The sequence below is a fragment of the Lepus europaeus genome, chromosome 10 (genome assembly GCF_033115175.1).
Source record: "Lepus europaeus isolate LE1 chromosome 10, mLepTim1.pri, whole genome shotgun sequence".
NCBI classification, from domain to species: Eukaryota; Metazoa; Chordata; class Mammalia; order Lagomorpha; family Leporidae; genus Lepus; species Lepus europaeus.
In genome coordinates, this window is record NC_084836.1 from 17,054,163 (window position 1) to 17,079,415 (window position 25,253).

At 45.6% G+C, this 25,253-nt stretch overlaps 1 protein-coding gene across 1 annotated transcript in view; it reads left to right on the plus strand.

Annotated features, from left to right (window-relative positions):
- LOC133767985 (putative tetratricopeptide repeat protein 41) overlaps positions 1-25,253 on the plus strand; it is a 70,969-nt gene that overhangs the window by 25,893 nt on the left and 19,823 nt on the right. The window contains exons 7-12 of the mRNA XM_062202440.1: positions 2,899-3,097; positions 4,423-4,601; positions 14,018-14,157; positions 20,782-20,953; positions 23,968-24,115; positions 24,675-24,827. Of these exons, the coding sequence (XP_062058424.1) occupies positions 2,899-3,097; positions 4,423-4,601; positions 14,018-14,157; positions 20,782-20,953; positions 23,968-24,115; positions 24,675-24,827 (991 nt within the window). The remainder of the gene's footprint in view (positions 1-2,898; positions 3,098-4,422; positions 4,602-14,017; positions 14,158-20,781; positions 20,954-23,967; positions 24,116-24,674; positions 24,828-25,253) is intronic.

A 25,253-nucleotide genomic window follows, 5' to 3' on the forward strand; every position in this document is an offset into this window, starting at 1 on the left:
GGGCAAAGGTGTGTCCTGGAGATCCAGACCCCACTGCATGCTCCTCTTCCCCAAGCCCCACCCTCTCAGGTTCCCAGGGAGCCTTTCCTGGGAAAAGCCTCTGCCATTTCTTTTTGTAACCTGCACCCCATAAAACTGTCCCAAATCCAGTCAGAGAAACCTGTTTGTTTCTGCTTCTGTTGCATGGAAGGAGCCAGCATAGCGTAATGGTTACAAGTGGGATCCTGATGCCAGATGGGGTTGAGCCCCTGCCTTTCCACCTGCTAGTTGATGACCTTGGCTACATTTTACCACTCTATGTCCCAGATCCTGCATTTATGAAATAAGTGAACTGACCTCACACAGGGTTGTTTCTTATGAGGATTCAATGAGTTAACACACACAAAGCACTTAGAACCGCCTGGCCCATAGTCATACTCAAGGAATGCTATCCACCATTAATTTCCTTTTCAATTTCTTCATCTATCTTCCATGTGGCCCCCTACATACTATCTTCCCCAAATGGTCCATGCAAATCACCTGGCTGTCTAGAATTCCGTGGGCCCAAAGTCGTTTTGTTTTATCAGACACTGTTGAGCACATTTGAATTCTCTGGGACCCACTTAGTTACGTTCAATACGTGTTTGCTGAATGAATGCACTGCTATTAGTTTTGGAGGCCTGCTATTTCTAGCAGCCTCTATCTCTGCTGATTTGAGAGTCCATACTGGAAATAGCCTAGTGTCTGCTTGGAGAACCAAACCCAGAGGATTGAGCACCAAAGAGGAGCCATTTCTATAGGGCTCTGTGGTCATAGGTCAGGAGCAGCCTTTTTCCACTGGCTTCTCACATCACTGTCACATCTACATGCTATATGTCAAAGAGAGTCTACCCTCCCTTCTACTGGAAATCACTATGATGTCTACTAGAAGGGATTTCATGTTAAGAGCCATGGCTTTGGAATCTGAAAGATCCCGTGTGACCTAGCTTAAATCTCTGACTCAGGTTTCTCACTGTAAAATAGGGACAATACTAGTACTTACCTTGAGGGTATGAAAAATGCTAGTTCATGTAAGACACAGCTTCTAGTACTTATGACAAGCATTTGTAGTGGCTGGTTGAGCTCATCACCAATGTTCCCAGCCTCTACCCCACTATGAGGAACACTTCCTGGCTCCTTTGTCATCACAGGCCTTGTGACTGAGTTACCATTGGCAACATTCAAGATGGTGGCTGCTCCATCAGTCCTGGAGTGAGTGAGGAGACATGGATTGGAATTTTTGGTCTCTGATCCTGTGATGTACATGATAAACCTTTGTTCTTTTGAGTCACTGAGATTTGGGAGTTGACTATCAGTATAGGATACTCTGGCCTACCGTGAGTGATGACAACAGCACTACTTAAAGGTCAGGCATTAAGTCAATGAGAACTGTGCCGTACTTTGTATGCAAAGATGATGCAGAGGTCAAACCTCTCCTCACATCCCACTTGTAGCTGGAGGAACACTGGAATGAAGTCAAATGCTCCCTGAGCTACTGGTCCTGTGCTGCCTGGAGCAGCTCACCTAACCTGTCTGATTTAAGCAGCCTTGCTTGTCAGAAGGGGAATCGTACTCAGATCCTCCTCATGCTGTAAGAAGATAAGATTAAACACAGTGTTGTCTCTGAAAATGTTTTGTACACTTTAAGCATTGTGCTTATTGCACCGGAACTTGGATTCAGGATTATTTTTGCCCCGGTTCTTTGTTTCTCTCATCACCCACCCTGCCTCCCTAACTTAGTGCCCACAGACATGCCTTTGCCCACTTGGTGAAGGAGGGGAATTTTATTTATTTTTTTTTTCTGTGGGCCTCTTAAGCCCTGCCTTTGCCACCTTGGGCGTACCTGTGCACTTTAGACCAGATAGCATGGTGTCTCTCCATATGAGTGGGTGAGCTGGAAGTCATTTCAATGGAAACGCACAATGGTCATATACATAATGGGCTCCCCTTTCCCTATAGTTCTTATGAACAGCTGGACTTGGTGTGTCATCCAGCTGTAGTTGCCAAACAGAAAATTAAAAAAAATACTTCTATTTTAGTTTCCAAGGACAGATGTCTCCGGGAACTATTTATTTGAAAGGCAGAGAGATATAGGCAGAGAGAGATCTGCCATCCCTGGTTCATTCCCAAATGTCCACAACAGCTGGGGTTGGCCAGGATGAAACCTGGAGCCAGGAACTCTATTAGGGCCTCCCATGTAGATGGCAGGGACCCAAGCATTTGAGCTATCACCCTCTTTCTCTCAGGCTGTGCATTGTTAGGAAGCTGGATTAGAAGTGGAGCCAGGACTCAAACCCAGGCACTCTGATATGTGCTGGAGACATCCAAGTAGGATTGCAGAACACTCACCATTCACCATGATTGAATGAAGCAAAACCATCTGTTCTTGAGAGGCTGATTTCTGGGCAGTGTTATTTATTGGAGTCATTTATCTTTGGAAATCAAGATACAGAAATCCTGGCTCCAACAGTGAATTTGCCACTTATTTTGTTCAGTGGCACCCTGGCCTGTGTGAAATCCAGGCAATGGATTAACTTCTCCAAAGTGCAGAGGCTCAGATGTTTGGAAGTACATATCTGAGCTGTAACCATGGTGTAGGTTTAAAATAGAAAAGTAAGTTACACGTATTTCCTTGAGGAGGTGGAGGACTCAATGAAAAAACCAGTGTGATCACAAGCTTCTCAAGTTCTAGGTCAGTGATCATGATTATAAATGATTATTTGGCAAATTCAGAATAATGAATCAGAAGATACACTTCTCCCCCCAGCTGTCTTGACTTTTACTTCTCTAATTATGGCCACAGAGTTGTCGTATTTTTGCCATAGTGCTTTCATTTACTAGAAAGTCAGCTGCATTACGCTACAATTGGTTTTTAAATAGGTGTAATCACTCCTGTCAGAGAAAGCAGTCCATATTCATTTCGGAAACCCACAAATCACAGGAAAACTTATTTCCACCACATCCTGGTCAGATACTTCCAGCGGCAGTCCGCCTTCTGGAGAGTGTATCAAGAACTGCCTTGGCATATGAAGATGAGTGGGTGCTGGTCGGGCTTGTGTAGCTTCCTCTCGAGCCCTAGGTAAGTCTCCCCGTGTAAAAAAAAAAAATCTACTTGAAAGGCAGAGACACGGAGACAGACAGACACTTTCCACTCACTGGCTCCTTCTCCAAATGCCCACAGTATCCAGGATTTGACCAGGCCAAGGCCGGGAGCCTGGAACTCAAGCCAGGTCTTCCACATGGGTGGCAGGGACCCACTTTAAAGTCATCACCCACACCTCCGAGGGTGCCTGCTAGCAGGAAGGTGGAATCAAAACCCAGGCACTCTGACGTGAGATGTGAGTATCCCAAGTAGTTCATCAAACACTGCACCAAAAGCTACTCCTCACCATTTTTATATAATTGCATTTGTACATATTTAGCTTCTTCCTTTGACCAGTACTGTTGAGATACAAGGGGTGCCCTTGAGCAAGACACGTTCATGCTTTCAACTGCCAGTCCATTTGTTCAGCTGTGACCATCACCTGGCACCAGCTTCTGGGGTTGATGGGTCCCCAGGGCTGCTCTATTTGACATATTTCCTCTACAAAGTGTTCTTTCTCCTTTTTGGTTCCATGTGGATGCCTCTCAAAGTTAAGTGGAATTCTGGGGAGAGAAGGGCAAAATAAGGGCTGAAAAAAGGATGAAGGATTGACCATGTTCCTCTGCTAGAATCTCCTGTCTTCCCTCCCCTCCCCTCCCCGCTGCTGTCTCCCTTTCCTCCCTTTCCTTTCCTCCCCTTCCCTTCCCTTCCCTTCCCTTCCCTTCCCTTCCCTTCCCTTCCCTTTGCTCCCTTCCCCTCCCCTCCCCTCCCCTCTCTTTCCCTTCCCTCCCCTCCCTTCCCCTCCCTTCCCTTCCCTTTCCTTCTCTTCTTCCCTGTATGTTTTCTTCTCTCCTTCTTCCTTCCCCCACGTCCCATGCCTCTCATGCCTCTTCATTCTTTTTGTTTTATGCATTAGCTCAGCAAATGTCTTGTCATTAACCTGCCCTCTCTCCCACACTGTGCTAGGTCTTGAGGGTGCAGAAATGAGTAAGATACAATCCAAGCCCTTAGATGCTTTCATCTGGTGAGACAAGATCTAGAACCAAAGAATTACTGTACATGTGGTAAATGTTTCACTAGAGCAATGGTGTAATGAACTATCCAAGCAGAGAAGAGCTCTGCTGGTAGACCCAGGGTGCTTGCCTGGAGGAAGGGGTACCCTGGACAGATGTGAATTGTCTGACTGCTGAAGAGTGCAAGTCTCATGTTTATCTGGTGGCCTAAAAAGTCTCTGAAGAGGCCGATGAAATGTGGTAAATAGAGGAACAGCTTCTCTCAAAGCACGAGGTCCTACTGTGATTTATACCTCCTTGTGTCACCAGTATTGCAGACTTCCTGTCAAAAATCCAAAGCCCGAGCTTCTGGACAAGGCTGCACCTCGTTCACTACTGGAAGAAGTTATCAGAGGCTGGATGTGATATTTCTGGGGCCTATTTGCTCTCAGTGGCCAGGATCAAAGCAGATGAGTGCCACAAAGCGAGGAAGAGATACACGTTCTCAGGTACGGTGAGTACCGTTGTCTCAGTAGCCCACGTTGCCGACTTATGGAGTGGCCAAAATAGCTATTCCCTTGTTTCTTCACATAATTCTGATCAATCTAACAGTCCTCTCTAATTTCTCCTCATCACAATTTAAGGCAATAATTCCTGAAGAAAAAAAAAATTGGGAAAAAAGTGTGTGCTTTGAAGTGGCGTCTGTGTATTTACTTACTGTGGCTGTTTTCTGGGGATTTGTCCTTAGTTTTCTTTGCACTCTATTTCTTGGGGCTTTAACCACATACCTAATAGCTTCCTTCTTTATCTGTATGTCCATCCTTGAGCTCCAGGGTTCATGCCCATGGCGTAAGAGCTACTAGTAGCATCATTGCTTAATCAACAGCATTCCTGAGTGGCCAGTTGACATGTCAGATTAAATAAGTGCAAAACCTAAGTTGTTATTATTATTTTAAAAGGTTTATTTTGTTTATTTGATAGAGTTATAGAGAGAGATAGAGACAGAGAGAGAGAGGTCTTCTGCTGGTTCACTCCCCAAATGGCTGCAGTGGCTGGAGCTGAGCCAATTCAAAGCTAGGAGCCAGGAGCTCCCTGGCACCCACATGGGACTCGCTTGAACTGGTGCCCCATATTGGATGCCAGTGCTGCAGGCCAAGGCTTTAATCTACTGTGCCACAGTGCCGAACCCAAAACCTAAATTACTTCTGCATCTCCTTCACCACCCTCCCTTGCATTTATTCTATGCTCCCTCTGACTACTGATGGTAGCAGCAACTCCATCACTCAGGACTGGAAACAGTACTGTCAAGGGTGGCATAATCCACAGTGGGACAGATGTTCCTTGACGTTCTTGGCTTGTGTTTGGAGAGCACTCTGGTTAATATTCCTTGCCTTTGCTCTCCGTAAGTAGGCTCTATTGCCCCTCCCCCCCACCTCTTTTATTCTGTATGTCCTAGCTTAATAACCAGAGTCAGAACCTTCATTCATTCTTTTAACAAACACGAGCTGAGCACCTTCCCTGGGCCGTGGACTTAAGGACTTAACTGACACAGTAGTGAACAAGGCAAGTGGAATCATTGTCCTCATGAGGTTTATGCGTCTCATGATCCTAATAATAGATCTGGAGCATTTGTTATATGCCAGGCTCTATGTTAAATGCGTTATATGTCTCCTTGTATTGAATTCTTATATAACTGCTTTAATACTAGTCATATCTTGATTGAAATCAATTAAAGAAACTGAGCCTCAAGAGAGGTGAGATAAGTTGCCCAATGTCTCCCACACAGTTAGGAATGGATTTAGGCTTTATCTGCCCCTGTAGGTCCTTGAGCATCTACTGTTCACCTTCATTCTGATGGCCAGCATGAGTTCTGTAATTCTGGAATTTGTCTTCCCCACTAATTCTTTATGCAGAAGGCCCACTGGGATGTGGCATGTGCAGAAGAGAGCTGGGGTCCATCTGAAAGTATGTCCATGTGTCAGGAGGTGGAGCAGAGCAGGTGAGAAAAGAAGCTGAAAGTAAACTGGAGGGAGAGGAGATCTCCAAGGGGCTGTGTGATAGCCATTCTGGGCAAGGCTTCAGTTGCTGAGCATGGCTTGGTCATTGTGGGGCTGGAGCAGTGGCGCTGGCAGTTGGAACTGGGTGGAAATCACCCCACCTTTCACGTGTTGGGCTCTTTTGGATGTGAAGGACCCAGTTCAGAATGTGCGCCTGTGAATTCGGTGGGAGACACCGTCTGTGCTATTCCAGTGGCTCTAGAAGCTCAACGTTGTCTATAGAGACGCCAGAGACGCTGCCCTCTGTCCCCGTGTTACTGTCAGTCCCCGGGAACCTCCAGGAGGGCCCTCGTGTTCAACCACGACCAAGTTCTATAGACTTCACTCCCACCAAGCCTCTCGCTTCCGCTCTCCAGTTCTGCTAGTGTAAACATCAAGGCACCCTGCTCGTTGTAGCTCTCCAGGTTCCTGCCTGCCTCGCAGCCCAGCTAGCAGAGTCGGCATCAGCCATTTGGCTGTCTCCCTGAAGTCCCTCTGGCACTGCGTGGGTCACTTTCCTCCCTTCTGGGGTTACTGGAAGGAGTCAGAGGGCCAAGCACTGGATGCCCTAGATTAGAGTAAATGTAATCATTGCAGGATCCCAGATAATAGACACAGGAGGTGTTTCAGGGGACTGGCTATCTCTTGGGTCTTCCTGAACATTTGTTTCTGTCATGATTATGTAGTTGCACATGGCCTGAGTCAATCTTCCCTACTGCGGCACTACTGAAGAGAAGATCATTAACTGGACCATTCTCCAAAAAACATTTTTTAGAGGGGATAATTTTTCTGCAGAGAATTTTTAGAGAAATCCTGTTTTATTTTATTTTATTTTTGACAGGCAGAGTGGATAGTGAGAGAGAGAGAGTTAGAGAGAAATGTCTTCCTTTTGCCGTTGGTTCACCCTCCAATGGCTACTGCGGCCGGCGCATCTCGCTAATCCGAAGCCAGGAGCCAGGAGCTTCTCCTGGTCTCCCATGCAGGTGCAGTGCCCAAGCACTTGGGCCATCCTCCACGCCACAGCAGAGAGCAGGCCTGGAAGAGGGGCAACCGGGATAGAATCCGGCGCCCCAACTGGGACTAGAACCCAGTGTGCCAGCGCCGCAAGGCGGAGGATTAGCCTGTTAAGCCATGGCGCCGGCGAGAAATCCTGTTTTATAGTCTGTAATCCTGGGAGTTACCTGCGAGTTCATCCTTGCTCTCCTCGCTAATAAAGAGGCCTGGGCAAGTGCTGTGAGTCCAGATGATTTCAGCGGTATTTACTGAGTGCTCGCATTGTGCCAAGCACAGCACTAGATGTCAGAGATACAGCAATGGATAAGAGAAACATGGTTCCTCCCTTCATGGAGCTTATGGTCAAGAGCTATAAAAGCATTGAGCCTGAGAGGAGTGATACAAAGTCGTGGCATGGAGATTAGAGCAGGGAGGTGTAACCTTGTCTTGAAGCTGAGAAAGGGAGGAGGAGAAAGAAATCCTAGCAGAGAGCAGCATAATTGAAAACTCAGAGTTGAGAGGGAGAGTCAAAAATCTGGCGAACCAAGCAAGTGCAGGGTGGGTACTTCTGAGGCTACAGAGTAAGGCAGGAGCCCATGTAGTTGGAGTTACGCTAAAAATTGAGTCCTTATCCTAAGGACAGTGGGATGCCATCAGGGATTTGAATAAGATGGTGACAGGTTTAGTTTTAAAAGATCATCGTGGGGGCCGGCACCGTGGCTTAACAGGCTAATCCTCCGCCTTGCAGCGCCGGCACACTGGGTTCTAGTCCCGGTTAGGGCGCCGGATTCTATCCCGGTTGCCCCTCTTCCAGGCCAGCTCTCTGCTATGGCCCGGGAGTGCAGTGGAGGATGGCCCAAGTGCTTGGGCCCTGCACCCGCATGGGAGACCAGGAAAAGCGCCTGGGTCCTGGCTTCCGATCAGCGCAATGAGCTGGCCGCAGCGGCCATTGGAGGGTGAACCAAAGGCAAAAAGAAAGACCTTTCTCTCTGTCTCTCTCTCTCACTATCCACTCTGCCTGTCCAAATAAATAAATAAATAAATAAAAAGATCATCATGGGGGACTGGAGTTTGGAGCAGTGGTTAGGGTCACTGTTTGGGTGACTGTATATGCCATAGTGGAGTGCCCGATTGTTGTCCTGGTCACTCTGCTTCTGATCCAGTTTCCTACTGATGTGTGCAGGAAGGCAGCAGGTGATGGCCCAAGTAGTTTGGTCCCTGCCACACCTGTTGGAGACCTGGATTGAGTTTGTAGAGATTTACTCTAGCAGGAAGCTAGAAAACTAATGCAGATAGAATGTCCCTTATCTGAAATGCTTGGGACTAAAAGTGTTTCAGATTTTTTTAAAACATTTATTTGGCAGGTATAGTTATAGACGGTGAGAGAGAGAGAGAGAGAGAGAGAGAGAGAGGTCTTCCATTCGCTGGTTCACTCCCCAAATGGCTGCCATGGACGGGTGCTGCACCGATCTGAAGCCAGGAGCCAGGTGCTTCCTCCTGATCTCCCATGTGGGTGCAGGGGCCCAAGCACTTGGGCCATCCTCCACTGCCCTCCCGGGCCACAGCAGAGAGCTGGACTGGAAGAGGAGCATCTGGGACCAGAACCTGGTGCCCATATAGGATGCTGGCACTGCAGGCGGAGGATTAACCAAGTGAGCCATAGTGCCAGCCCAGTGTTTCAGATTTTAGAATTTTTATATCTTGCAATATTCTAATAGACTTTACTAGTTGAACACCCCCATAGTGAAAATATGAAATCTGAAAGTTTGGATTTAATATTTTCAGGTTAGGGATGGTCAGCCTTTATAGCTATTCTTTTTCTTTGTTGTTGTTGTTGTTCCTTTCTGTATGGGTGTTAAAATCAGTTTGTCAAAATCTACATGATATATGGCTGGGATTTTGATTGGAATTGCATTGAATCTATAGATCAGGTTGGGAAGATATTGTAGCTTAATGATATTTAGTGTTCCAGTCTATCAGCAGGGAATATCTATTCATTTATTTATATCTTCTTTGATACCTTTCATCAGAATTTTGTGGGTTTTCTGCATGTAGGTCCTTTATATATTTTGTTGAATTTATACCAATGCATTTAATTTTTAATACTGTTATAATTGGCATTATGTTTTAAAGTTCTAATTACAACTGCCTGTTGCTTGGTGCATTGAAAATAATTGAGTTTTAGCCGGCGCCGCAGCTCAGTAGGCTAATCCTCCGCCTTGGGCGCCGGCACACCGGGTTCTAGTCCCGGTCAGGGCACCGGATTCTGTCCCGGTTGCCCCTCTTCCAGGCCAGCTCTCTGCTGTGGCCCGGGAAGGCAGTGGAGGATGGCCCAAGTGTTGGGCCCTGCACCCCATGGGAGACCAGGATAAGCACCTGGCTCCTGCCATTGGATCAGCGCGGTGCGCCGGCCGCGGCGGCCATTGGAGGGTGAACCAACGGCAAAGGAAGACCTTTCTCTCTGTCTCTCTCTCTCACTGTCCACTCTGCCTGTCAAAAAAAAAAAAAATTGAGTTTTGTCTACCAACCTTGTATCCTTCAACTCTACTATAATTGCTTGTTGGTTCCAGGAATTTTTTTTCAAGATTCTTCAGAATTCTCTACATAGACGTCATATCATTTGTGAACAAAGACAGTTTTATTCCTTCCTTCTCAGTATGTATGCATTTTCCCCTGTGTCTTAATTCATTAGCTTGGCCCACAGCATGATGTTGAATAAGAATGCTAAGAGGAGCTATTCTATCCACAGTTTTTCTCTAGTGTCACTCTAGTGAGCGCAAGCCACCGTTATTAACTTTCCCCTGGCCTATTTTAATAGCTTTCTTCCTTGTCTTCCTACTTTAGTTTTTATTTCTCTACAGCCACAGCCCATTGTAGTACACAGTAGCTGGAATGAATTTTTTAAAGATTTAAACCAGACCGTGTCATTGTTTAGAGCAGGACCTTTCCAACGGCCTGCAGTTGCACTTATAATAAAGGATCAACTCCTTGGCTTAGCCTGCGTTATCTAATAGAATCTGGCTTCTGCTCTCCTGGGCAGCACCGTCTCACAAGATTCCTCCTCTTCCTCTAGGTGGCAGCCACGCTGGCCGGTTTTCTTTTTTTTTTAATTAAACTTTTATTTAATGAATATAAATTTCCAAAGTACAGCTTATGGGTTACTCTCTTCAAGTGAATTCAACCCTTGGACCTTGGCACTGCAAGTTCACCCTAACAGGAATGCTCTTTCTATTCATATTTGTACAGGTTGAGCATCTGTACTTTCAAAATCTGAAATCAAGACTATTGTAAAGTATGAAACATATGAGCACCAATGTGATTCTCAAAGGTTTTAGATTTTTTATTTGCAGATTAGGGGTGCTCAACTGGAAAAATCTGTGTGAACAAATAAATAAAATTTCAAAAACTCTTGAATCAGAAACACTTCTAGTCCCAAGCCTTTTGGATAAAGGATCCTCAACCTGTAAAACTGGTTCTTTCTGGTTGGCAGTTGAAGTGTCGCTTTCTCAGAGTAGCCTCCATAGCATAATGTAAAACTAGTTGTTCTCTGTATGCTAATGTGTCGTAATTCTCTGCATAGCTTTTATTACTGTCTATCATGGTCTTGACTTCCTTCTTATTGTAATTTTCTAAATCTTCTGATTTTCTCCCCCTCCCCTGCCCCAGACCCTCTCAGCCACTGGAAATATCAGTTCCTTGAGACTAGGGACCTTCCTCTCTTGTTGGGTGTGGGGTGCATCCCTCTCTATGCCTCCATCCCTATCTTGACCAAATCACCTTTGCTGTCTCTCATGTATGGTCTCCTCCTTTCAGTTTTCTAAGCTCCATACTCTCTCCTGCTCTGGGGCCTTCACACAGTTATCCCCTCTGCCCAGCACTCCCAACATTCCCTCTCCTCATTTTGCCTCAAAGGTTTCTATTCTTTCTTTAACTCTTAATTCAGTGGTCACTTCCAAGGAGGAACCTTCCTCCATTTTACCACTACCTCTTTCATGGCTATTTTCATAACTTTAATTTTATATTCACTTATATGATTGTATGTGGATCTGTTTCCCTTGTTATTCTGACAGCACAACAGAGAGACTGGGTCTCATTGGGCTTATCCTTAATCTGTTGTGTCCAGGACAGCTCTGGGTCCATGGTAGATACTCAAGGTGCTCAGTAAATGGCTGTTGGAGGAATGAGTTCACTAAAGAAATAACAGATTTCACTGGTTCTAACCTGCATGCTTTCTCAAAACTTACGGAAATAGAGATGCATCTTGAAATTCATAGCATGTTAAGAGTTGATGAAAAACTATAAATTGTTAATAGTTATATTACAACATTCTCTTTCACTGGAAATCAAAGAAATGCAAATTGAAACAAAAGTGGGGTGCTATTTTTCAGGCACCAAATTGGCAATGATTTTTTAAAAAATTAATTTTAATTAATTTTTAACAGATTCAATATGACTTATAAATACAAATCTAAGAGCATAGTGATAGTCCCCTTTCCTCCCACCCTTCTTCCTTATATCTTTCTCTTTTTTTAGTTTTTGAGATATTTTAAATTTACATTAAAGTGAAAAGCCTTAATATTTCACCAAATAAGTTTAACAAGTAAAAAGCAAAAAGACCCTAGTTTAGTGGGAATATAGACCATCCGCTGGTTCACTTCCCAATTGGCCACAATGGTCGGAGCTGTGCTGATCTTAAGCCAGGAGCCAGGTGCTTCTTCCCGGTCTTCCATGTGGGTGTAGGGGCCCAAACACTTGGGCCATTTTCTACTGCTTTCCCAGGCCGCAGCAGAGAGCTGAATTGGAAGAGGAGCAGCCGGGACTAGAACCAGCACCCATGCAGCCTCAGTGTTTTCATAGTCCTGGCACACAAGCCTCGCACAGTCACAAGCACCCAGCCAACAGTCTGGTCTCCCCACCAGACTCAGCAGTCTCAGTTTGGCTCATTGCTGGGCGTGGACATAATCTGGTGCAGCTATTACATTTGTCCAAAATGGCGCCTGCCCTCTGTAGCTTGTTACAGGGTACCTTTGCAGGATGATCAGGGGAGAGAGAAAATGTGCCCTCCCTTGTTTTTTTTCCTCTAATTTGGTGGGTACACTATCCCCCATGGGGCTCTAAGCCAGATCTCCTCCAGGCTCTTCCTGCAGCTTTTTCACCAGCGGCTTAGGCTGCTGCAGTCTGGTTTCACTGTGCTCTCCAGCGCTGGCATGGAGGCTCTTGGTTGGTGGGGTCCTAAGTTGTGTGCATCTTCACCCTCCAGTAGGTCCACTGTGTTCTTCCAATTTATGTAGACTTTCCTCTGTTCTTTTCAAACTCTTCTAATTTTGCATATTTTTTATAATGTACTCATATCAGTTTTATGACATGAAAAGTTACTTCCTCATCTGTTCTATCTCTTTCTGCAAAGAGGGTGGGATTTAGGGTTCATGAATGAAGGTTACTTGGAGCATGGGAGATGGTTGAATTGAGTGATAGTAAATGTGGTGGTGGACATCACCCACTGCAATCTGAGTCCTTGGCAAGAAACTGAACCAGTGATCCTTGTGAACCCTGTCCTGAGCAGAAACTTGTCCCTTCTCTGTTCATCCAGATCCCTCTCATTTCCCTGCTTTGAATAGCGGCTTCCAGTTCTGAGGTTCCTCTGCCTCATAGTTCTCCCCCTGGGTTCTCATTCCCACCATAGGCTCATTTGGCCTTTGGACAAATGTCTTGTCTCTGGCTTTGACATTCTCTCTCCCCTGACTCTATTTCCATTTTTGCTGAAGCTCACAGCACCCTGCTGTGCTGAGGCCTTCAGGCTTGTCTGCTTGCTCAGAGCCTAGAATGCTGCCTGACACACAGTGGATGCTCAGTATTTGCTGTATACATGAATGTGACTTACAGAAAAGTGAGCAATAGGAAATTAGAGTATGCAAGGTTGGAAAAGGAGTGGGTAAGGAACAATGAATATGTTTTTCCCCAACACATTAGAAACAATAATTTGAAAAGTAACAAATGAGTGAATGTAGAAATTTAGATTCTGGGACATATAAGAAGAGAAATTTTGAAAATGATGACTTTGTACCAGTATGGATTTAATTATATCTTTAAGTTCAAAAATTCTGTATTTTCATTTGTGTATAAATTATAAGTACATACATACACATATACTCTTTTTAAAAATATTTATTTATTTGAAAGTCAAAGTTACACAAAGAGAGAAGGAGGGGAGAGAGAGAGAGAGAGGTCTTCCATCTGCTGGTTTACTCCCCAACTAGCCGCAATGGTCAGAGCTATGTTGATCTGAAGCCAGGAGCCTGGAGCTTCTTCTGGGTCTCCCATGTAGGTGCAGGGGCCTAAGGACTTGGGCCATCTTCTGCTCCTTTCTCAGGCCACATCAGAGAGCTGGATTGAAAGAAGAGCAGCTGGAACTAGAACTGGCACCCATATAGGAAGCTGGCACCGCAGGTGGCAGCTTTACCCGCTACACCAGTGTGCTGGCCCCTACACGTACTCTTAATTTTGTTCTTTTAATGTTTTCTTTCTGTTGAAACTGGCAATTCAAGATAGTTGCAACAGAGGGCAGAATTGTATAAGAAGTAAGAATCTCTTTTTCTTCCTGCCTGAAAATCACCCTGTAATATAAATTATAGCAAAACATGAGTTGAGCTACATAAATTTTTTGACCCTATGGTTTTCCAAATTTATGTATTAAGATTAAAGAATTATAGTTATTTTTCATGTAATAATTTAAAATTCTTGATAGTATATATAAACCTTAATAAAAGCAAAATGCTAATATCTGAAGACAAAACTGAACTACAGAGAACATATTTGACTCCTGTATCAAGAGTAGTTGTGACTTTTTGCTCCTTTCTAAATATTCTCTAGAATCATTTACTATTCTTTCCACTCAGCACTGGAGTCCAGGCTTTCTGGGCTTACTGTCGTGGACAGATGTCGCTTGTTGTTCTTTATTGGGAGTCTTTTGAAGATTATGGGAAAGACCAGTGAAGCCAAAGAATTGTTCGTGGATGTTGAGAATGTGTTACTGCAGGTAAAGTAAGATGAAGTTCTGATTCTCTGGACCTTACTCCTTTTGTGTCAGATGTTGTCAGGTATCATTTGCCTTTTTTCCTTTGTAACTTGGTGCACAAAGAGACAAACAGATTGATTTCTCACCAATGAGGAAGCTATGTTTTTTTTTTAAAAATATTTATGTATTTGAGAAATAGTGATAGATTAGATAGATAGGTAGATATATAGATAGATAGATCAATCAATAGATAGATAGATAGAGAGAAAGACAGAGAGCTCCCATCTGCTGGTTCACTCCCCAGATGCCCTCAGTGGCCAAGGTTGTGTTGGAAGTGGAGAAACACAACTCAAAACAGTGATTGTATGGGGTGCTGGTATCTCAACAGCTGACTTAACCCAGTGTGCCACATTGCTGGCCCTGGAAGCTGTGTTTTTAACCTATGCCCCAAACTATATTAATTGACAAAAAGCAATAAATAGAAATCATTACAGAATTAATGAATACACACAAGTGTAACTGGGAGAAAAAATGTTCATAAAGCAAAAAGGAAAGTACAGTGGTAGATTGAAATGAACTAATAAAAGACTGGCCAAAGCCTTTGTCGCAACTCTCATAAAGATGTTGGGGAAGACTGGTTTATTATCTTATCCCTATGTTGATTTGCTTTCCCTCAGATATGAACTTTTGTTTTGGTTGAATTCAATGAAAGCTTCACTCACAAAATATAACTAAAAGATTGCTTTAAGATAACACAAACTGTTTTAATTTTCACTCATTTTGGTAGTTTTTGGATTAGAGGAAGTATAACCAAAGACAAAGTTGTTTTTATTTTGAAACAAAGTCCTTATATTTTCTTCTTTTCCTCTAAAAATTTATTTTGTTTATTTGAAAGGCAGAGTGACAGAGTGAGAGTGAAAAGCAGTGAGAAAGATAGTCCATCTGCTGACTCACTCCCCAAGTGGCCGCAATGCCAGGACTAGGTCAGGCTGAAGTTATGAGCCTGAAACTCTATCCAGGTGTCCCATATGGGTGGCAGGGGTCCAAGCACTTAGGCCATCTTTCCCTGCCTTCCCAGGTGCATTAGCAGGGAGCTGGACTGGAAGTGGAAAAACCGGACTGGAATTAGCATACCAATATGGAATTCTGGTGTTGCAGGCAGTGGCTTAACCCACTGTGCCACAGCACTGGCTCTGACCTTCACAATTTCCTAAGAAGTTACCCCTGCCCTCATCAACGCATGTTTATAGAAGGGCTTCTATGTAAAGAGATTCATGATACTCAATATTGCAACTCCCTTTACAACAGAGACAGTGCTTATTTACCAATTTTTACATCTTCCATGAGATATTCTAATCTGTGGATGCTTGATAAATGAATCAACAAATCCACTTGGTCAGCAAATTGAATTCCTTTACGTCCTTAGGAGGTGGTACAGAGTAGTGACTGGGACCTGGGATGTTTTCAGACTGACCCAGATTTAAACCCCAGCTCTGTCACTTACTGCTTCTGTGACCTTTGCATGAATTTTAACCTCTTTTGCCCTACTGAGTTCTCATTTTTAAGGATTCTAATGTCTATCTCATGGGCCATTGCCAGGGTCAAATAAGAAAATGCAAAAAACAAAACAAAACAAAACAAAACAAAAAAAAACCCTTAGGTGGTATCTGGCATACAGTGAGATCTTAAGTACTAGAAGCAATTTTGTTATTGCCGTCCTTGGATTATAAAATGCTGAGGCCTAGGTTAGAAATAGTGCATTTAATTTAAGCTCTTTTGAGCATTTGTTCATTTTCTAGGGAGTAGAGTGGTTTCCTCTTATGACTGTGGAATCCTTCCCTGCCACGATCACTTCCCCCATGAGGTCCACATTTCCTCTGTCTAATGTCGGTCTGGAAAACACAGTTATTTTATTAGGTCCTCATCAACTGTCTGATTCTAGCCAGTCACTCAGTCATTCCCTCAGGGAGCATTCATTGAAGGTTTTCCTAGGCTGAGCGGAGTGTGGAGGTTTGGTAGCAGGCAGCGAGGTGGCCAGTCCCAACCCTCACGGAGCTTGCCGTGGCACAGGGCTCACTGTCGGTGGAGAAGCACAGACTGAGCTGTGTCTTGAAGGGGTGGGGCTGACGGGAGGAGGCACACCAGCACTGAGACGTCCAGCAAGAACTCCCAGCTTCTGCAGTCTCTTTCTGGAGGCATCAGTCTTGTGAGTCAGTTCTCAAAATATTTTTGCAACAGTTCTTTGGGCCTAGCCACCACGGAGACTATTAAAAGAATTTTCTAGGCTCTGAAATTATCTAGCTATTTTGGGCAATAACAACTCCTTTGAAATATGTGCCTAACATTTTCAAGTGGGAAAATCTTGTTATTTGTGATGTATACACTCTGTCATATACCATTTTTATGATTTCTTGAGACTAGCTAGTTTTAAAATTGAATGCAGTGGTTCACAAATTTCATTCCTTAGGGAATACTTGGCAATGCTAGAGACATTTTTGGTTGTCACAACTTGGGGTGAGACTTGCTCTTGGCATATGGTGGGCAGAGGCCACGGATGCTGCTAGCCATCCTCTAATGCACAGCACGAGGTGCACAGCACAGCACCTAACAGCACAGGGCTCTCGTGCCCCAGACACCAGTGGCACTGGTTTTGAGAAATTCTGATGTAGATGGTCTGTCTGTTCAAAAGGTCTCATTTCTTCCCTGCAGTGTTTCGCAGTAGGTACACCAGACAGCCCGAAAACCCAAGTGCACATTTGTTTCTGCACTGAACACAGGCTCTCCTGCTGAGAAAATGTGCAGAACAGTGTTTTGGAGATAGGCAGGTCTGAGTTGAACTCCCTTGCTCTCCTGCTGATTAGTCACATAAACCCGAGCCATTTATTTAGCCAATTCTAACCTTGGTTTTCCCATGTAATAGAGGAGTAATGAGCTCTGCTTCCTAGGGTGGCTGTGAATATGCAGTGAGGTCACGCTTGGCAAGATCTTAGTTTCATCAGCGCTCCAGAGGTGGTGGCTACATAGACCCGAGAGCCAGTGTGAAGTTGGTTTTGTGATTTGCAGTCGCTGCGAATGTCCACACGTATTACTCAGTGCCACAGAGGGTCTCTGTCCTCAAGGAGTGAGTCATCTGGAATAGGAGGAGGGGAACGGAAGCTGACAATATGGGGCCACATTTGACACGCTGACTGGTGTTACTGGCAATGTGGACAGAGGAACCAAGAGGTGGAAAGGCCACTGTGGACTGGTGCTGGGTTGGACATCTGTCAGACTCCCTGGGGGGGGGGTGCTCTGCCTCTTTCTCAGACTGATGGGAAGCATGGCTGTGAAATGGGGAGGAATCAATGAGACCCCAAGAATCTGAGCCTGGTTGACAGAATGGGGAAAGCCAAAGAGTAAGGTGGATTTGGGATGGAAGATGGTGGGTTTTAGAAATTTTGAGTTCGCAGCTCAAGAAAAATATTCAAGTGGAGTGTTCAGCCAACTGAGGGAAATCTAAGACTGGGGATTGAGAGGGAGACCAGGAAGGCATCTGCACACCTGGGAATGCTGAAACAGCGGCAGGAAACAAGAAGAGCTCATGAGGGAGGGAAAGGTTGGAAGAGAAGCAGGCTGAAGTTTCCCCCAAATCAAGGAGCGAGTGGCCAACAGCACCCAGTGCTGCCCCAGGGGTCTGGACAGGGAGGCCTGGAGAAGGCCCTAAGTGAGTGAGTGGGGCAAGGGTGTGTGGGAGAAGCCGGAGTACAGGGCTTTCAGAGGTGGGTGTGTGATCAGGAAAGGGAGAAGATGCATGCACTGAGACAGATTTGAGAAGTTTGACAGTAAAAAGGAGAAAGAAGAAAAGCCAGGAGAGCATTGGGTGGGGGTCAAATTTTTCCCAGGATATGTGTGTTTGTATGGAGCTGGAATGGACTCTAGGACAGGGGCAGGCTGGACATTCCTGCAGAGACTCTGAGGACGCAGGAGGGCCAGATATACAGCTCAGGGCCAGGAGTGAGTCCTTGGGAAGGGGGTTGGGCACCCCTTCCTCTGGCGTTGGCATGATGGAGATTAGTGGAAACACTGATCATTTGAAATGTAAAAGAGGATGAATTAGATGTAGCAGAGATAGTTGGTCATTTCTCTGTCTCTGATCCCCTTTTTTTGTTGTAAGTTACGTGCCCCTCCTCAGAATTTTAGCCTAGCAGATGGCTGTATGGAAAGAAGGGGGCATTTCCCACATTTCCGTAGATATGAATTTATGCCCAAGTTTTGGCTGATGTGTTATAAATGGGAGTGACTGGAAGTTTCTGTGAACTGAAGGGTACACCCTCCTCCCCTTGTCTTAGCCCTGTCTGCTATCACAAAACCCCCATAGGCTTGGTGCCCTAACCATCGGACATTGATTTCTCACAGTGCTGACGGCTGGGGAGGCCAAGATCAAGGCACCAGCAGATTTGGTGTCCGTTGAGGGTCTGTTACCTGGCTCGCAGACTCCATCCTCTTGCTGTGTCCTCGTGTGGAGGAAGGGCTCACTAGAGAACTCTCAGGGCGCTCTGGTGTAAGGGCACTGATTCCACTCATGAGGGCTTCATGTTCATGACCTTATCACCTCCCAAAGGCTCCACTTCCTAGCAGTATCACATTGGGGGTTAGAGTTTTGAAATACAAACTTTGGGGGCCTCATTCAGACCATAATATCTTTCTTCCTTACTGCTGGCTAAATTGTGAATATGATGGCTGGAGAGGGAACAGCCATTTTAAGCCAAGAGGTATCCTTGAGAGTGAAGTTCAAGCAATGAGACCAAAGGGGCCTGGGTCTCTGCATTGTGGAATGTCTGCAGCCCTGCGCCGCTCAGCTTCCTGACTTTCCCATGGGAGAAATGAAGCCACTATTGATTTGAGGTTTCTGTTACTTGCAGCCAATGCTGATCCTAACCAATATTTGAGAGCAATCTTTCAGGGTACATTTGAGCTCAATGAAAGCAGAATGGAGGCCAACTTTGAAGTGGAGGATTGGGCCTAGGAGCAGCAGGGAAAAGATCTACAATTATGCTGAGAGTGGGCAATTTATCTTTATTTTTATTTTTTATTTATTTTTGACAGGCAGAGTGGACAGTGAGAGAGAGAGAGAGAGAGAGAGAGAGAGGAGAGAGAGAGAAAGGTCTTCCTTTACTGTTGGTTTACCCTCCAATGGCTGCTGCAGCCAGCGTGGTGCGGCTGGTGCATTGCACTGATCCGAAGCCAGGAGCCAGGTGCTTCTCCTGGTCTCCCATGGGGTGCAGGGCCCAAGTCCTTGGGCCATCCTCCACTGCACTCCCGGGCCACAGCAGAGAGCTAGCCTGGAAAAATGGCAACCGGGACAGAATCTGGCACCCCGACCGGGACTAGAACCCAGTGTGCTGGTGCCGCAAGGTGGAGGATTAGCCTATTGAGCCGCGGCTCTGGCCAGATGTCGCCTTTTCAAGTGATGACTTTTCCCACTACACCACAGCACCAGCCCCTGAAAAGCTGTTTTTTTTTTTTTTTGGACAGGCAGAGTTAGAGAGAGAGAGAGAGACAGACAGACAGACAGACAGAGAGAAAGACCTTCCTTCTGTTGGTTCACCCCCTAAATGGCCGCCATGGCCAGTGTGCTGTGCTGATCCAAAGCCAGCAGCCAGGTGCTTCCTCCTGGTCTCCCATGTGGGTGCAGGGCCCAAGTCCTTGGGCCATCCTCCACTGCTCTCCTGGGCCACAGCAGAGGGCTGGACTGGAAGAGGAGCAACTGGAACAGAACCCGTGCCCCAACCAGGACTAGTGAGCTGAGGTGCTGGCCCCTGAAAAGATTTTGATAGAATGATTACAGTTAACAAAGTTTAAGGATTCCTTAAAGAAATACAGTCAACCAGTAGGTGAATTTAAATTCATATTTATTATTTTTAAAGATTTACTAATTTGAGAGGTAGAGCTACAGACACGCACACACACACATACACACACAGGTCTTCCATCCACTGGTCCACTCTCCAAATGGTTGCAACAGCTGGAGCTGGGCCAATCTGAAGCCAGGAGCCAGGAGCTAGGACTTTCATCCAGATCTCCCACAGTGTACAGGGACTCAAGCATTTGGGCCATCTTCCACTGCTTTCCCAGGCCATTATCAGGGAGCTGGATCAGAAGTGGAACAACTGGGACTTGAACAGGTGCACATATGGGGATGCTGGTGCTGCAGGCAGAGGCCCAACCTTCTACACCACAGCCCGGTCCCTTAAATTCATAGCTATGCAATAGTGTGTCATACATAAAGGTAGCAGCACTCTGGTCACATTTGCATTTGCTACTGGTCACAGTAGCATTTCCAGCTGTTCTTTCGAATTCTGCATAAGGCTCCTCTTAGAATCATTACCATGCATAAGATGTGGTCTTGTTATTCTTCGAAAATTTTTGTTATTAACTTGTGAAAACAATTTCCAAATTGTGTTTTTAGTTTGCAACGTCTCCCAATGAATATTTTACCACAACTGTTATTTTATAAACATTTACAGTTCCCTGAGAAACGATGTAACGCATACCATCTTTTCCAAGTTCATTACGAAATGAGCCTTTCTTGGAGGGGCGTCTGGCGGCGGCACCCTTTCCAGGTCTGTGTTCCCTCAGCAGCAATTCCCTTTCTACTTTGTACAGAGCCGGTCCACGAAAGAGATGCTTGTCAAAGTACAGAACGCTGCCGGAGAACTGTATCTTGAAATCGGCATGACTCAGGAGAGCTGCCAGTATTTCCAGAAAGCATGGTCAAACCTGCTGTGTTTTTCACTCAGTGACTTAAGAGACAGCCAGGACTTGATGAAGCAGAAAGGTATGGCAGAACCATGCAGAGGGAGCAATAACCTCTTGTGTTTCAGAGTCGGACTCCTCCCACAAGAAGATGGAAATAGACACCTGTGCATTGCTTGTTTGCTGTGTCTGGGCAGGGGCCTGGTGGGTGTGTGAGGATTGAACATGAAGTGCTCCTTGTTCTGACAGCAGCTCCTGAGAAGGTGGGGGGCTGTGAGGGTGTGACTCCAGGGTCAGCCCTGCAGATTTGGGTCTGGCTTGTGCCAGCAGCCAAATCTACTGGCAGAGTCAGTGGGGCTGGCTGAGTTAAGGACCTCACTTAGGTATCTGGGGATTGTCTAGCTGAAGTGATGGGGGTGGCTGGGCCATGTGTTCTTCATCCTCCGGGAGTGTGGCCTGGGCCTGTGCGTTTGACAAGTCATAGGCTTCCAGGAGGGTGAGCAGAAGCCTGGGCCTGGGCTCAGAACTGCTCCACGCCTGCTTCTGCAGCAGTTGACAGTCAGCAGGCTTCATTCGCCTCTGATGGCAGGAGGTACAGAGTCGCAATGCATGGTGGAGGTAGGTGCAGGCTTGTGTGGAAGGTATGAAGGTGCAGCTGTTTTTGCAGTCTGCTAGTCCTGCTAGAGGATCAAAGGTTACCTTGGGCAAGCTGTTCACTCTGAGGTTCTCATCTGTCAATTCCTTTTCATGATAATAATGATTATTTGTTGAACTCTTATAATTCCTTATGTCCTTAACTATACCTCATGTGGTCTGCATTGTAACTCCACTTTTACACATGGGGAGCCTGAAGGTCAGAGAGATTAAATGAAGTACTTTTGACTCTGGCACTTAGTATATGTGGTGCTATGGAGCCCGTGCTAGGCCTCATGCAGAATATCTTCTAGACATTTACGAAGCTTTGATTCTCAGTATGTGGAGCCTAACTTCAAATTGCCCCAATGCAAGGAGAAACCAGGGTGGAACCAGGGACACTTTATATGGAAGCAGGGCCTGGTCCTCCAGGGCAGCTGGGCAGTCCACAGTGTAGAATTCCAAGGGGACAGGCGGACCCAGCGTGATCTACACAAGGAGGTCAAATCAATAGGCTGTGGTGGGGATATCCTGGCTAAATGGGATGCTAGCAGGCATCATTGTCTTGAGTGGAAGCATTGATGGAATCACACCATAGTTCCAGTGTGATAGGGATTTGGGGCCAGGGTAAGCAGATACAGAAGGTGAGGGAAGATTTCGGCTGGACCAGAGGTCACACATGTAAGAAATATTTCTTGAGCACCTGCTATGCCCCAGGAGCTGCACTGAGTCTAGAACAGCGATCAAGACAGAAACACCAACTCTGCTTTCTAAGGAGGTGACACACAAAATACAAGTGAGCCAAACTATGAAATGATTTCAGGTGCACATGAGAGATAGGTCGAGCTAGAGTATACATGCATGTGTGTGTGTGGATCTGTTTGTGGACTGCAGGAGGCATGCTGGAGACAGTCCTGGGAACAGCATGTGTAGAACCCTGACATGAAGCAGTGCTGGGTCTGTCCCAAGAATGGAAGGAAGCCTCTGTGAGCAAATAGCTGGAGGCGGCTGGGCCCAGACTATGCAGAGTTTGGGTCTTGTGCCTTGGGCACGCACTGGGATTTTTATTCCAAGTGGGAGCGGAAGCCATTGCAGGGAGTCAGGGTAGGAATGACATCATCTAAATTCTATCTTGAGATCACTTTTGCTGCTCTGTCTAGAATGGATTCATGGTGGGATGTAGGGAGACCAGTTATGTGGCTGTCCTGCTCTGATGTCCAAGTGCAAGCACAGGACCGCAGATGGGAGGCAGGGAAGAGTGTGGTGCTCACTGGGCAGGGAATTAGGCACAGAGGATGATGGCAAGAGTGCTGCTTGATGATGGAATGGGAATCCTTTATAACTACGTCTGAATTGCGTAGCACAGGGAGTTAAGCCTGCTTTTCTGGGCTGCTGGCAATGCTCTGGTAACACCTTCTCAGAACATCACTGCACTGGTCTGCTAGAGCTCACAAACCAATGTAAAACACACGAGAGGGCTTAGCAATAGAAATTTGTTTCCTACGGTTCTGGGACTGGAAGTGCGGGGTCAAGGGGTCAGCAGGGTTGGTTTCTCCTGAGATCTCTCCATGGCTTCTGGGCGGTGCCTTCCTTCTGTGTCCTCTGTGGCCTTCCCTGGCTGTTTGTGTGTGAGCATACTCATATCCATTGTCCCAGTTTTCTTTTGCTTATAAGGACCACATCCCGTATCAGAGTTCCTGGTTTGAGTCTGGGCTACTCTGCTTTCGATCCAGCTTCCTGTAATGCACCCCGGGAGGCAGCAGGTGTGTGTCTCTGCCACCTACATGGGAGACCTGGATGGAGTTCCAGGCTCCTGGCTGTGGCCTGGCCCAGCACCAGCTGTTATGGACATGTGGGAAGTGAGCCAGCAGATAGGATCTCTCTCTCTCTCTCTCTCTCTCTCTCTCTCTCTCTCATTTCCTTTCAAATAAATTAAAAAACAACAACAAGCAAATAAAGGAGCAGCATTGCCAAACCTTTGCAGAGGTTGCATTCCCAAGGCTGGGTGGGTCCAGGTACAGCTCATTTTGTAGTAACTGGGTTTGTGGGCTGTGTATTTGTGTGCTGCTTGTCGTAAGATTGTATAGTTTTGCTATATCTTATTGTAGAACTGTGCTGGCCATCTTCTGTAGGACTCCTTTACCAAGGCGATGAATGGCTTCACTGTATCTATATGCCCACTCTATTTCTGACTTACTTGTTGGCAACACAGACTCAGAATTTGGTTTTAAGTATGAATTTGGCTCCTGGACCCTCCAACTGCTCTGCATTCACAAAAGCATGGTATGAAAACCAACCTCCACTCAGTGTAGCTCAAGAGTTGATTTTATTAAGAGAAAAACCTGGCTGTTGGCAGTGATGAAATTATGTGAAATGCTATGCCTATTGATATCTTAACTCTTTTGTGGGGAAAAAAAAAATCCTCCAAGCATCACATTCTTTGCCAAAATTTATTCCCTGCAGTCAAAGTGCTGAATAACCTGGCCAAGACAGCGTCTGAGGAGTACTTAAAGGAAAATCATGTTTTGGAATATGCTACGGAAGTTTCCAAATTCCTGAGTAACAATCCCTGTGATCAAGCTACTATGAAATACACGGAAGGTGTTCTCATGTAAACCTGGTTTCTAAAATTGTTATGTTTTCCGTACTAGAGCTTCCTCTTATGATCAGTATGCTTAACCCACACCTGCTAATCCATTTCCCATCTGGGTGACCTTTAGCGTTTCCATCCTTTAGCTTAGTGGTTCTCAACCAGGGGCAATTTGAGGCCCTGCCCCTTCACCTAGGGGACTTGTGGCAGTGTCTGGAGACATTGTTGATAGTCATAACTGGGGGGATGACTATTGACAGCTGGTCGTTAGATGCCAGGATTTTGCTAAGCTTTATACAATGTCCAGGGAGTCCCCTACAACGAAGAACCATGTAGCCCAGAGGCCAGTGTCCTGAGGCTGGAAATAGTGCCATAGTTTCTTTACAAACATGTATATACTATGTTCTTATAAATCACTTCAGAGTTCTGGCATTTCTGCTATTATCAACTATTCTTTTTATTTCTCCAGTACAGGTTACCGCACAAAATAAAGGCTATTTAAGAGAATTATTTTTGGTAGCACAGTGAATGTAGCCAGCATGTGTCATGCCAGCAAGTAACACACGTGTTTTATTTCTAGTTTGGTTGCCGGAAATACTTCTCTTGCAAGAGTGAAACTTCAAGAGTGCTTAAATATCAGAAGAAGTTTGTTTGGTGAGAAAAACATGCGAGTTGCAGAAATTATGGAGTTTTTAGCAGATTTACTGTTTTTTTCACAAAGTGATAGTGAAAAGTAAGTTTTTATGAGACGTGTCAAGAAATGTGTTATCCCCCCTCACCCAAAAAAAGAACCCGCAGTGGCAGGAGGCCTGAGGTTACCCATTAGGGGCGTCTCACTTCTTTGGCTCCAGCCTTGCTCAGAAGCTTGAGAGTTTGACTTGCCTGAGAGTCAAGTCCCGCTCTGTTTGTCAGGGAACTGAGCGTAATGTATTCAAAGGAAGTCTTAGGCCCATGAGAAGCAAAGAGATTTGGCAGTAGGGAAAGGGCAAAGAAGTGTGATGCTATCATTGTTTTCTTTCTTTTAATTTTTAATTAGTTTTAACAGATTCAATGTGTTTTGTAGATGCACTTCTAAGAACATAGTGATATCCCCTTGCTCCCTCTCTCCACTCTCTCCCATCCACCCTCTCTCCTTCTCCCTTTCTTTTTTTTGTTATTT